The 13,735-nt window shown below is 40.8% G+C and overlaps 1 protein-coding gene across 1 annotated transcript in view; it reads left to right on the top strand.

The window, feature by feature from the left end:
* The first annotated feature begins 4,183 nt into the window (after positions 1-4,183).
* The window catches only part of ENPP3 (ectonucleotide pyrophosphatase/phosphodiesterase 3), an 82,054-nt gene continuing 72,502 nt past the window's right edge, over positions 4,184-13,735 (top strand). The window contains exons 1-2 of the mRNA XM_014451919.2: positions 4,184-4,296; positions 9,600-9,675. Coding sequence (XP_014307405.1) covers positions 4,243-4,296; positions 9,600-9,675 — 130 coding nt within the window. The 5' untranslated portion in view covers positions 4,184-4,242. The remainder of the gene's footprint in view (positions 4,297-9,599; positions 9,676-13,735) is intronic.

Here is a 13,735-nt window from a genome sequence, read left to right as displayed (position 1 = left end):
GATATGAAAAATATCTATGATTGGTAGGGGGATGTAAGGTAACAGTAGCTGTCTTTCAGAGCACAGGTGTTCTAGGCCATTAAACATTAAAAAATGCAGAGTGAAGGTTTCAGAGTCCAGAAGGTGCAGATTGTTCTAAAGTTAAGGGAAAAAGAATTGTGAGGCTTCCAAGACTCAAGTAACTTAGAAAGTGTAGGTTCAGATCCAGGTGACACAGGCAGTCTATTTCAAAGTCTAAGTTGCATGGAGGGCGTGGATTTGGCTGGTGTCCAACGCTCAGGTGATCTGTTAGGAATAAGTTTCTAAGACTTGATAGACTCAAAAGTGGTTGGGGTGTAGGGTTCATATAGGGGAATTGCCATAACAGAAAATATGACTAGAGACTGGCAATACCAATATCTCTACTGTACCTTATGTAGGTTCTCTGAGATTTACTTATATCATGACTTGAAAAACTAAGTTATTTCCAAAAAAAAATTAAGTTATTTCTGTATTATTAAGAGATAATCTGAGATTACTTTAGAAATGAAGAATTTATTATTGGTGCAGAGATAAGATTTTATCAGAGGTCCTATGACTTTCTAATTTAGTGATTTAGTGATTTAGTGTTGTTGGTTTGTGTGTGTGTGTGTGTGTGTGTGTGTGTGTGTGTGTCCTCAGGGCTCAATCGGGATGAGGGATGTTCTGGCTGTGTGTAATAAATTATATAGTAAAAATATAGAGCCAGAGTCAGTGGTACCCTGGTAAACAGAGCTGGCATAGAATTCAGTGACAGCAACATCTCCAAGTGCTGCTACAGTATCAGATAACAAGCATTCTGGAGTCCAGGGATACAAGTTACTACAGGAAATATCAAGACAAGAAGTGGAAAAGCAAGAAGCCAGTGAGAAACCAAGAGAATAGATCCTGGAAGTCCAAATAAGGTGGAGAGGTCAGAAAGAGGCAAAGTCTTAAAAAAAAAAAAAAAAAAGGAAAGGAAAAATGTGAGAAGCTATACAAGGAGTATATTAGTCAGGGTTTTCCAGAGAAAGAGAACCAGGAGAAACAGAGATAGAGATAGAGATAGAAATGAAAGCAAGAGTGGGAGAAGAATTGGCTCGCTTGATGGTGGTGACTGGGTTGGCAAATCCCAAACCCACAGGACAGGGCAGGTTGGCAGGCTCAGGCTGTCGTCTTGAGGCAGAATTTCTTTTTCCCTGGTAAACCCATTGTTCTGTTAAATGTGTTTTCTATTTGTGGGGAGCCAATATAGGGTTAGGCCTCAGACTGACCTGTTGGCAAAGTCACAAACAAGTCCCAGCTTAGAGGGCACAGTCCGCTTAGCATAATTAGACTTGACCTTATGACGCTCCCTAGATCTTATCTGGGAAGCTAATGGGCTGAGGGAAGTGCAGCAAGAACAAAAACAAGTGAAACTCACAAGAACAGTGTAAACAAGTGAAACTCACAAGAACAGTGTAACTATGGTAACCACTACCTTGTTTACCTCTGACTATAAAATAAAGGCTCAGCTTGCCTCGGGATCTTTCTCTGTGGCCTCAGCCAGGCACAGGAAGATCCACGGAGACTAAAGAGAGCTAGAGAGCTATGAACGCTGTCTCCATGTAAATCATTCTTCGCCGACTCCGTCCACACCTTTGGGAACCCCTGGACCGCTGGGGCTGGACCCCGGCATCTATTGATTTCAGAGAGGGAGAGAGAGAGAGAAGCATCAATGATGAGAGAGAATCATTGATTGTCTGCCTCCTACATGCTCCCTACTGGGGACTGAGCCGGTAACCCAGGCATGTGCCCTGACTGGGAATTGAAGTCTGATCTTCTGGTTAATAGGTTGACCCTCAACCACAAAGCCACACTGGCCAGGCTGTTATTGTTGTTAATGCCTGCAACTGATTGGATAGGGCCTATCCAAATTATTGAGGATAATTGCCTTTACTTATTGTAGATGTCACCACATCTACAAAATACGTGCTTAATTACATGATTGGTTACTAGGCCCTAGCCAAGTCCACACACAAAATTAACCATTGCACAAAGGAAGATAAAGTAGGAGCACTGGGAACCAGAGTCAAGGCAGACTAGATAGATTGTCATAAATGCAAATGGGCAATTAGAACCCAGAAACACAGAAAAATTGAAGGCATATGTCAGATGACTAAGCAAAAGCCATAAATGTTAGTAATCTCCTAATTTTCAAATTGTAATGTAAGCTTGATCTTTCTTTAAAACAATTAGTAATGACACAATCGCAACAATAATAACAGAATACCCTGAAGTGGAAGTCTGAAGACTTGGTGAAATCTCACTTCTGAGATACCACTAACCAAGGTGATCTTGGGCAAGTGACCAAGTGCCCCTGGGATCCTCTAATCTTACCTGTAAAGTTCACAAGCAAAGTGTTCAGACTGACCTGACTACATATGAAATCACTTGGAGGAATATTAAAAAAACTAGAGGCTCAGTGCACGACGAATTCATGCACGAGTGGGGGTCCAGCCAGCCGGCCCTGACTGGGGCCGATGTGGGGGGAGGGGCCACAGGTGGTTGGCCGGCTGCCCCGCTCCCTGGTTGAACTTCCGGTTGGTTGAATTCCCAGTTGAGAGGACAATTTGCATATTAGCCGTTTATTATACAGGATACTGCTGCCTTAGGCAAAATTTCAGAAAATTCCAATTCAATTGCAGTGGAGGCTGGACTTCAGAACTTAAAAATGTTATTTAATTTATTTTAAAAAAAGAAAAAAGAAACTACTTTGGGTGCTTCAAAATTTACCCAGTGTAGAGAACCACTAGCCAAAGGTGTTCAAATATGTTTTTATTTGTGATTTTTATATGGAGGAATCTTTTTTTTTTTTTTAAGTGCCCTAACTGGGAATCAAACCAGTGACATTTTGGTCCCTGGGTCAACGCTCAGATTTGTGATTTTTAAGTCCTGATAGTCCATTGTGTGCAAGGAAAGAAGTTTGCAAGACCCTGAATTAGATTATATTTATAAAATCTTCTAACTTTAAGAGGAATTCCTTCTGCTGCGGTAACTCATGCAGATGCTTCCACTGGTTAGGCCTGTAGGTGCTGTTAGTGGAGGAATTCTGGACCGAGGAAGTGAAGGGGGAAAGAATAGCACAAACCCTCACAGTCATAAAAGGAAACACGGCTCTAGGCTGCAGATTTTTCCCTAAGGGAGAAATCACAGAAAAAACTCCAGTTACAGGAAAAGGAATTTGGACATGATTTTTAGAAATATCCTTAAGATTTGTACATCACTGCATATTAGGGTAGAGTCTTAATTTTTTCCACTCCTTTTAGAGTCAGAATAGTTTAGAATAGTGTTTTCCAAAGAATGTACTGAAGCCTACAGTATTTTTCTAATCTTCACTTTAAAAAAGGGTTCTCAAGCTCTATTTGACCAAGGAGTGTGTCACAGGACTAATGTTCCGTGGAATCACACTTTAAGAATTACTGCCTTCGGGTCAAACTGTAAGAACTTAACACCCGCCGTGTACTAGAACTCTCTTTCGCTGTGCTGCTAGTCATTTAGCTTCTTTCATCATAAGTGCATGTATCTATAGAAATAATAAAGTAGCTTGTTTAACTCATTAGTAAAAATGGACTTGCATCTGGGGAATTAAAAGACTTGCATTCCAGTTCCCCTCAGGCATCCAGTAAATATTTGATTTGGGACATATAAGCTGCATAATTTAAACAATCAGAGCCTTGCTTTATTTATCTACAAAATAAGGATACAATGTTTGTAAGGGATATTAAGTTTGTAAGGGACATGAGATAATGTGCATAAAACATGCCAAATTGGGAACATTGTAAAATGCAAGACATAAATTAAGTACTCTACATAGGTGTAGCAGAGTTGGAATTCCTACTATGGTTAGAGCACATTTTTAATGTTTGTTTTCAACTATGACATAAAATTTATGTCAGTATTGAAACTCCCTGGAATTTCTGTAAGGAGGCCTTTTGTTTTGTGTTTTTAGTACAAAACAAAAAGAGAGAATGCACAGTTATCTGAAATGTACCGGAAATAAACTTCCTTATCTCAACACTATTGTTATCACAACTTTTTTCTTCTCTCTTGATTGTCCAATCACTAACAGGCTGTGATCTTCCTAAGCAGTTAAAAGTCAGTCACTCATAGCTCACACAGTTCTCTTTGCCAGGGAGGAGTAATCTGTTTCTGCTAAGACACGTTTACACAGCTAAAAATCTGGATTCTCTGCTGACTTTATCAATGGAAGAAACTGTTAAGAAGAGCACTGTTAGGAAATATAAAATAATTTGTATTGTAAGTACAGTTTGTTTCTTACTTTTATTTTACTTTATTGTAGCTTTGTGTCAGATGTTAAATGTATACTCCCTATTTATTTGTTTGTGTTACTATTTAAATGTGAAGTTTTAAGTAATTATGTTCAGTTTTAAAACAGCTCTAAGGCAGTTAATATTTTTAATCATATTTAACAAGTAAAAAATTTGAGCAACAACAAATGAATATTTGATCAACCTAAAAAGTGGGGATATGTGGCAGAACAATTTGCAATGTTTCTTTTAGCATGAATACAGTACAATTACTTCCCAAGTTGCATTTTTGTTGCATGAATATTTTAAGACCAGAAAGTGAGAAGTTAAAATTACTGTATCTGACATTCTTTGTTGAAAAAAGGAAAAGAAAAAGCTTTTCTTCATTTTATTACACTCTCTTCCCTTTTTTCCATCAAACTTTCAGGAAAAGGGGAGTTCTGTCTATTGCCTTGGTTTTCTCGTGGCTCAACCATTCCCTGTTCTCTAGTTTTGCTTTTTCTGTACTGAAGTTACCCCTCCAAAGTCACTCCTCCCGTCCTGCTCTTTAGCCTTTATAACAACAGTACATAGATGTTGCTGAGTGTTTTCTTTTGTTTTAAATATATATATTTTTATTGATGAGAGAGAATCATTGATCCTCTGCCTCCTGCGAGCCCCCTACTGGGGATGGAGCCTGCAACCCGGGCATGTGCCCTTGACCGAAATCGAACCTGCGACCCTTCAGCCAGCAGGCCAAAGCTCTATCCTTTGAACCAAACCAGCTAGGGCTGAGTGTTTTCTTATCTCAAGTTATTCTTTCCTTTTGTTTCCATGGTGGCATTAAAATTCCCATTTTATTGACTTTTCTTCTTATCAGCATTCTTGATTGAACTCTTCTCAATGTAAACAGTCAAATCCTATCTAAAGATCTTTAGACAATTTCATCTTCTTTCATCCTTTTAAGAGTTGCTCTGATCTCTCCCTGAGTTTCTGTCACACAATTTCAACTGCACGCTGGCTGGGTCCTCATTCCTAAGCCAAAACCAACTGCATAATTTTCCCACATCTACCCAGCTGCTGTTTTCCCCTAAGTTCCTTACTTTAGTTAATATCACCACCATTCTCTGTCACGCAAGCATTGTCGCTAGGAATAAATAAAACAATGTGTGTAAGCGTTGAACCCAGGGATTATAATGAAGTTAATCCTCAAGATACTTTATTCATTATCCTTCTGGGAACTTCGGAGCAACTCTTTTTAGCTCTTATGCTGTTCATTATACTTATCATATCTTATACATTCAGGAAATTATAAACTCCTTGGGAACAAAACTTACGCATCATTTACACCCCTTTGTATCCTTCTAGTGGTTTACTAGTACATATAATAAAAGCTCAATGCTTCATAATCACAGTTTCAAATGTACCCTAATGTTTCCAAATTTCAACGTGTTTCATGAAAAGTTTTTTAGGGTATCTACTGTTTCCAGCACTCTTTATTCAGCCAAGGTAAAGCCAAATGTTGGATTCTCAGTAATTTTGGAATCCCTGCTCCACTTTGTAGATAGCATAAGATGTTTAAGATACACACACACTTCAATATCAAGAAGCTTACTCAGAATTACATAATTAGAGTAAATAATTACATGAGATTAAAAATGAACCTCCTTGCTCTCAAGGAGCTTACAGAGCAATGCAGAGAGCAAGCTATAAATATATAGAGCAAGTGCAGATTCAGTTAGGTGTTGCTCATACCAGCTAGTTTGAATTGCCAATGACTACAGATAAGATGTACACGGAAATATGTTACTTGTAAATCTATGATGGATGAGGTTTACCATAGGAAAGTTTCCCAGTGTTTTGTTTCTTTGCAGTATTCCTCATCTTGGTCACTGGTGGCTTTGAGCATCATAACAAGGGACTAAATGCTAATTATATATATACTAGTGGCCCGGTGCACAAAATTTTGTGCACTCAGGGGCTGGGGGGAGTGTCCCTCAGCCCAGCCTGCACCCTCTCCAATCTGGGACCCCTAGAAGGATGTCCTACTGCTGGTTTACAGGGATTAGGCCTAAACTGCCAGTCAGACATCCCTCTCACAATCTGGGACTGCTGGCTCCTAACCACTCACCTGCCTGCCTGCCTGATTGCCCCTAACCACTCTGCCTGCCAGCCTGCTTGCCCCCAACTTCCCCCCGCCGCCAGCCTACTCACCCCCAAATGCTCCCCACCCCCGCCAGCCTGATCAGCCCTAACTGCCCCCTGTACCAGTGTGCTCACCCCAACTACCCCCCCCCCCTGCCGGGCTGCTTGCCCCTAACTGCCCCCACCCCCTGCTGGCCTGCTTGCCCCCAACTGCCCCCCTGCTGGCCTGCTCACTCCAAGTGGCTCCATATTCTATTCCATTTGTGTCCTTTCCACCCCTAAGTTAATGCCGTGTCCTTAATATGTGGTTATGAGATGTCTCTGTGACTGAGCTGGGAAACCTTTCATGTTTCTCTTTCCTTTCCTTTCATCTCAGGATAACTGAGCTCTGTGGTTTGTGTGGGACCAAAGGCCCTGGGAATACAATGCTGAGCCCTCTGAACTCATTTTATTCTTTATTGTATTATTTGATTCTTGGGGCTGAATTAAACATGAAAACAGGAGAAAATATACCCTTAGATATAGAATCTGAGTCATTACCTGGAGATATCTGTGGTAGTTAACACTGAGGCATGAGACACATGTGTTTATTGGTCAATTTCCTCAACTATGGAACGAAGGTTGATCCTGCCCCTTGGATCCTTTGGAGGTTGGATATGACGCATCCAGAGGGATTAACTGGCAGCTCTGAGAATAAGATCAGAAATCAACAGACACTTGTTTCCTTTACCCAGACAGAGTTAGAAAAACACAACTCCTTTTATCATAACAGCAGCCAGGGCCATGCCTGTGGGAAGAGGAGCAGGGAAACAGGGCTTCCCCCTTGCTCCTGCCCCGCCCTCCCTCCCTCCATCCCTGCACTGATCCAGCTGCTATGCTATGGTGGAACCCCTCACTCAGGCTCTGGCCCCGCCCATGTCACAGAGAGGAGCATGCGTGCTTCTTGCAGAAACAGAAGCAGCTGTGGAGTAGGGAGGTGGTGGTTATTTCCCTGAGCAGGCGCTGAAGTCCTTGTTGAAGTCTCCACTCCAGAGCCTGCGAGTCCTGGGAGGTTGCACAGTGGAGGCGCCACATTCCTTTCAGTAGAAACTGAAGATTGATAGGAGCCTGCCGGCTGGGGGGGAGGGACCAGGAGGTCTGCCTTGTGCCCATTCCCAATCCACAGTCCCGCTTTGCTGGTGGAGCCTCCTGAGCCCAACGCCCATGGCCTGGGCGCACAGGGGGCGGGGCCGCCGCCATCGCCATGTTCCCTCTGAGCCCCGCACGGATGGCTGGGGCTGCACTCAGGAAGGGCTGCATGTGGAGCAGGCTGCATACGGGGCGGGGACCCCTGCCATCCCCATGTTCCGCCTGAGCCCAGCAAGGCTGGCCTGGCTGCACAGGGGGCGGGGCCCCACCATCGCCTCCTTCCATTTGAGCCTCAGGACCACTTTTGCCCTGCCACCGGGCTCTTAGCTGCCACTTGGGTTTCTGATCACTGAGTGGCAGGCGGCTTCTTCCCCTTTCGCCTCCCAGCATTGCACCTACATATGCAAATTAACCACCATCTTTGTTGGCGGTTAACCACCATCTTAGTTGGCAGTTACTTTGCATATCGCCCTGATTAGCCAATAGGAAGGGTAGCGAAGTTACGGTTAATTACCATGTTTGTCTATTATTAGATAGGATATATCAGAGAGGAAGAGAGAGGGAGAGAGAGAGATAGAAACATCAATGATGAGAGAGAATCATTGATTGGCTGCCTCCTGCACACTCCTCACTGGGGATTGAGCACACAACCCAGGCCTGTGCCCTCGACCAAAATCAAACCTGGGACTCTTCAGTCCCCAGGCTGATGCTCTATCCACTGAGTCCAACCAGTTAGGGTGCTAATGATATTTAATGATTGTTTCTGTTCTATCCTCTGCACTGATAGAACACCTGCTATAAGGTTACTGACCCTTGGATGAACTTGGAGACTTCATATGAGAATTGTTTTCATAATATTTTAACATATTTTCCTAATTGTTGGATTCACTTCTATTGTAAATGTTAGATATATTAATTTTTCAGTTATTTTTAGAATTCAAACCAAAAATAAAAATCCAATAGTTTATGTAGGTCTTCACTAGTTAAGCAAATTTTGATGTGTGTTGTTTTTTTTTCATAAAAATGATTTTTTAAAAAGTGTATTGTATTGTAAAAGACTTTCTTATGTGAACTGTGCATCTGTTGTATTCATAGCCTTTATGGTGATACTAGAGACCTGGTGCATGAAATTCTTGCACTGGGGCGGGGGGGAGGGGGAGGGAAAGAGGCTCCTGCCACCACTGCTGTGCTTGCCAGCTGTGAGCCGGGCTCTTCCTGTGTTGAGCATCTGCCCCCTGGTGGTCAGTGCACCTAATAGCAATTGGTCGTTCTGCCATTTGGTCAATTTGCATATTAGCCTTTTATTATATAGGATACATTATTCAGGCTCTGTCATCCAGCATGCTAACCATTAGACTTAGTGGATGGGGAAAGAGAGGAGTGGGAATTATATAATTATCTTTAATTATATAACAGTTTAACTCTAGTCATAACATAAAGTCCACCACATTGAAGAACTTTGTCAGCAGTAGTGATAATGAATGTTATACACAATCTCTGGTCACACATCTTCCAAGTTACCCTAAGTCATTTTTGTTTGAGCTGAAGAGCAAAGCAGATTATATGCCAGCTAATTATTTGGACACTATTTTTACATGTGTTAAATATTCTCATTGTCCTCTGATGGACAGAGTCGGGGGAAAGACCTGCACATAGGAATGAGGTAGTTAACAATTTCACAGTTTTGGAAGGTTTTTAGATAAATGGTCTTCAAGTAGGTATCTAGTTAAGAAAGAAAAATGGGCAAAGGTAAATGGCTCCTTTGGTTTCATGCGTTTTACTCAATTTGGGATGAAGCCAACTGGGACTAATGTACTTACATTTAAAGATCTGTAATAAATGCCATTTTTAAATTCTTCCCAAACCTTTCTTATTATCAGGCATTAAATAAAATTATGTGCCTCTGTCAGGGTTGGATCTGGTATCATGCATAACCAGAACACTGTGTGCCCTTAAAATTCACTGAGGGAGGCGGTTATCTGGATCTTTGCATATATATTTTTTAATTGTAAAAGTCACTTTTCATTTTTTTTGTAATAGGTTCTTCTCGCTTTGCTGGTGATTGTGACACTTGGATTAGGCCTGAAGCTTGGGCTCAGACAACTAGATGAGCAAGGTACAGCCCTCAGCATTATTTCTTCTTTCTCCTCACCTTCACTTGTAAAAACGTGTACCGTCTTCCCCTGAGTCTCCTCTCTGCTAAGGTAGCACTTTCCTAGCTTCTCCTTATTCCCCACTCCCACCCCTGTGTTTAGCTTATTCCCTGTCATTGCTGGACTTGACACTTTGCCCTCATCCCTCTGCCTCTTTGAGAGTCATATCATTCCTGTGTTTTATCTCGATGTTTCCTTACCTTCATAGAGGACTTTGATATTAATATCTAATAATAAACTTGGTCTCAAGTCTTTGTTGTGCTTTTCCCAGCACCTCCTACCACCTTTCCTGAATCTTGATGTCACATGAAAATTGCTCCATCCCTGGAATCTCATGATTTTTTTGGTTAGGCAGTGCCACATTCCTGAAATAAAAGCTTCACAATATTTTTTCTTAAGAAGCAAAGAAAAAGTAGGAGGTACATTTCCAAAAATATCAAAACACCTCACACCTCTTGCCATATCTCATTAGTATGAACAGAAGTAAGTAATTTACAAGTGACTATATAAAAAGTGCTTTCCACAATCTTGTTGTGTATTGTTTTGGTACTTTTACTAAGGGGAAATACGAAGTTAAATGTTAGATAATTTATCTCGCTTTTAATTTGATTGATTAACTTCTATTTTGACTCCAGTGGGGAAAGTTTTATCACTTCTTCATGAGGGAGACTCTTGGTGAGGTTAGATGACAATTTTCCAGTTGTGTTTTCACTTAAGAATTAGCAAACACTTAGTAGCCCTAGGGTATCATGGCGACACAGTGGAACTGAAGAGGTGGACATTACCTGCACAATTACTGTCTTTTCTTGGTCTCTTGGCTATTTTGTTTCTGCACTACAGTGCCAGTCTTAGATCTAACAAACGTTGGCAGGCCATTTCAGCAGTATTATTCTGACGTTAGTGCACAAAGGTGGGTATCATTTCTTGGTTATTTTATGCCACAAATTGCAATTTAATAGCAAGAGGTATATATATATATACTAATCTCTGAACAAAATCTCTAGCTCTTTGACTCTCTTCCTCCTTTTAGTACACCTACTGGCCAGCTTCCCAGAGTTATTGTTTCATATTCATTTCCTCTTACCTCAGTCTATCAGCCCTTATGTGGCATCACTCCCTTCCCCCTCCCACTCAGGGCATTGGTATGTAACTCAAGCTCCTCTTGGTCAGCGTCCCTCACATGCTCAGCTCTCATTCTTGCACCACACTCTCTCCTAATCCTCAACCCTGGACAATTTTCACCATTCTCTGCTCTAATTAACACACTTTTTATGGGCAATATATTTTTCTAGTGTGAGGTTTTTAAAAAAATATATATTTTATTGATTTCAGACAGGAAGGGAGAGGAAGAGAGAGAGAGAAACATCAATGATGAGAGAGAATCATTGATAGGCTGCCTCTTGCATGCCCCCTACTGAGGATCTAGAAACCTGGGCATGTGCCCTTGACTGGAATTGAGCCCAGGACTCTTCAGGCCGCAGGCCGAAACTCTATCCACTGAGCCAAACCAGCTAGGGCTAGTGTGAATTTTTAAAGTAGTTTTTCTAGTTTGAGTTTGTTCATACTTTTTACTTATTCTTTAACAATTGAGCACTGACTATGTGCTAGGTACTATTCTAATTAATGTAATTCTAGATACTATTCTAATTAAGGTAATGCTAATACAGTGGTAAAGAAAACAGTAATTCTTCAGAGAGTTTACATTCTAGCATGGAAGACAATAAAATATAAATATGCAAAAATATGTAATATGATTAGGGAAAGTGCTAAGGAATAAAAAAAAGCTTTAAAGGGGAATATGAGTCATTTTTGAGTCAGGCTGGGGTGGGGCATGTGTGTGAAATAACTTTTAAGCAAAGAGCTGAAGGAGAACCAAGATATTTTGTAAAAGAACATTCCAGGCAAGAGAAAATGAGTGCAAAGACAAAGCAGTAGCTTGCCTGGCAAGTACATTTCAAGAATGACAAGGAGAACATTGAGCTAGAACTAAGAGGACTAGAGGAAGTGTAGTCATAAATGAGATCAACCAAAGAGGAGCCAGGTCAAACAGGGTTTGGAAGGTCAAAGTATGGTCTTCAGCTTTCATTCTGAGTGTGATGGCTAGTGATTGGAGGTTTTGAGCAGAGAATGACATGATGTGGCTTGCTTTTCAACATGATTACCTAGGCTATTATATCATTTGTAAGTGGCAGAGTGAAACCATGAGAAGTAGAGACCTATTAGGAAATAATTGCAATAATACAGACAAGCTTTATGTTTTGGACTAGGATAGCAGTAGCATTATAACTGGTGAGATATAGTTGGATTTCGAATATCTTTTTTTTATAATTATTGACACTATTACAGATGTTCCCCATTTTTTCTCTCTTTGCCTACCTCTACCAGCCTCTACCCCATCCTCCCCTGGCCTTCACCACAGTGTTGTCTGAGTCCAAGGGCTATGCATATATATTCTTTGGCTAATCTCTTCACCTTCTTTTATCCAGTCCTTCCCTACCCCTTCCCCTCTGACATCTGCCAATCTGTTCCATGTATCCATGCCTCTGGTTTTATTTTGTTTGGAAGTTTATTTTGCTCATTACATTCCACATATAAGTGATATCATATGGTATTTGTCTTTCTCTGACTGCCTTATTCTGCTTAACATAATCATCTCCAGGTTCATCCGTGCTGTTATAAAGCTGCATAGTATTCCTTTGTGTAAATGTACCACAGCTTTTTTATCCACTCATCTATCAATGGGCACTTGGGCTGTTTCTAGATCTTGGCTGTGTGGTAGATAGATTTTATTGACAGACTGGATATGGAATGAGAAAGAGAGGACTCAAGAATGAAGTTAAGATTTTTGTCATGAACATCTGAAAATATGGCATTTTCATAATTAGTTGGGGAAAACTTTAGAATAAGTTGGTTTGGGGAGGATAATTAGAAGCTCAGTTTTGGATATGTTACATTTGAAGTACCTACTAGATGTCCAGGTAGGTAGTTGGATATATGAGGCTGGCTTTAGAAGGGAAGTCTTAGATGGACATACAGTGTGGTGATTATCAACATCATATGTGGAATTTAAAACAATGTGATGGGGGTACACTAACCTCAAAGGATTGAGGAGATGAGGGGGAAAAGAAAAGCACAGAGAACTAGGAAGAAAGTAGCCAAGAATGTGGGAGGAAAGGCACATAACTGTTGTATCCTGGAAGCCAAGTATGGAACACTTTTCAAAGGAGGAGAGTGAATGTAAAAATGTAAAGGCCTTTTATGTAAATGATACATAAACTTTTTTTCTTACCTTTTTATTGAACATTTTTAAAGATTCATCTAAATTTCTATGCATGCATCTATTCATGTGTCTGTCTATTTATTATGTAGTCCTTTTGTATCCAACATGCCATTTGACCTATGCCCTCTCCGAGTGCTGGAAATTCAGGTTGATTTTAATACCTTAATTCTACATAAATTCTGCAGGTTCTCTTAGACCTGTGTGAGGTTTTCTTTGGCTTATACTCAGGAACTGAATTCCTTTGCATTAACTTGGGTAAGTAGTCCCAGAAGATTGCTTTCTAGCCTACCTTACCTTTACCACATGTCCCGATCGGTCCTTGAAATTATCTAGCTCTCTCATTTTTGGCAGTGTAAAGCTGGATATAGAGTGATATCTTTTATTTTAATTTTTATTCCTCTATCCTGCTGCTCTAATTAGTGTTGGTTGTTCTCTTGGTTTGTTTGGTGTATTATGATTGGTGTTTCCATAGCCTCTCCATTGTGCTAGAGCCGGCCGTGGGCAAACTACGGCCCGCGGGCCAGATCCGGCCCGTTTGAAATGAATAAAACTAAAAAAAAAAAAAAAAAAAAAAAAAGACCGTACCTTTTTATGTAATGATGTTTACTTTGAATTTATATTAGTTCACACAAACACTCCATCCATGCTTTTGTTCCGGCCCTCCGGTCCAGTTTAAGAACCCATTGTGGCCCTCGAGTCAAAATGGTTGTCCCCCAGTATACTGTTCCAACCCTAACAATTTG

Source organism: Myotis lucifugus, unplaced genomic scaffold (assembly GCF_000147115.1).
Source record: "Myotis lucifugus unplaced genomic scaffold, Myoluc2.0 scaffold_11, whole genome shotgun sequence".
Taxonomy (NCBI): domain Eukaryota; kingdom Metazoa; phylum Chordata; class Mammalia; order Chiroptera; family Vespertilionidae; genus Myotis; species Myotis lucifugus.
Note: the sequence above shows the minus strand (reverse complement) of the source record. Positions and strands in the feature narration are given on the sequence as shown.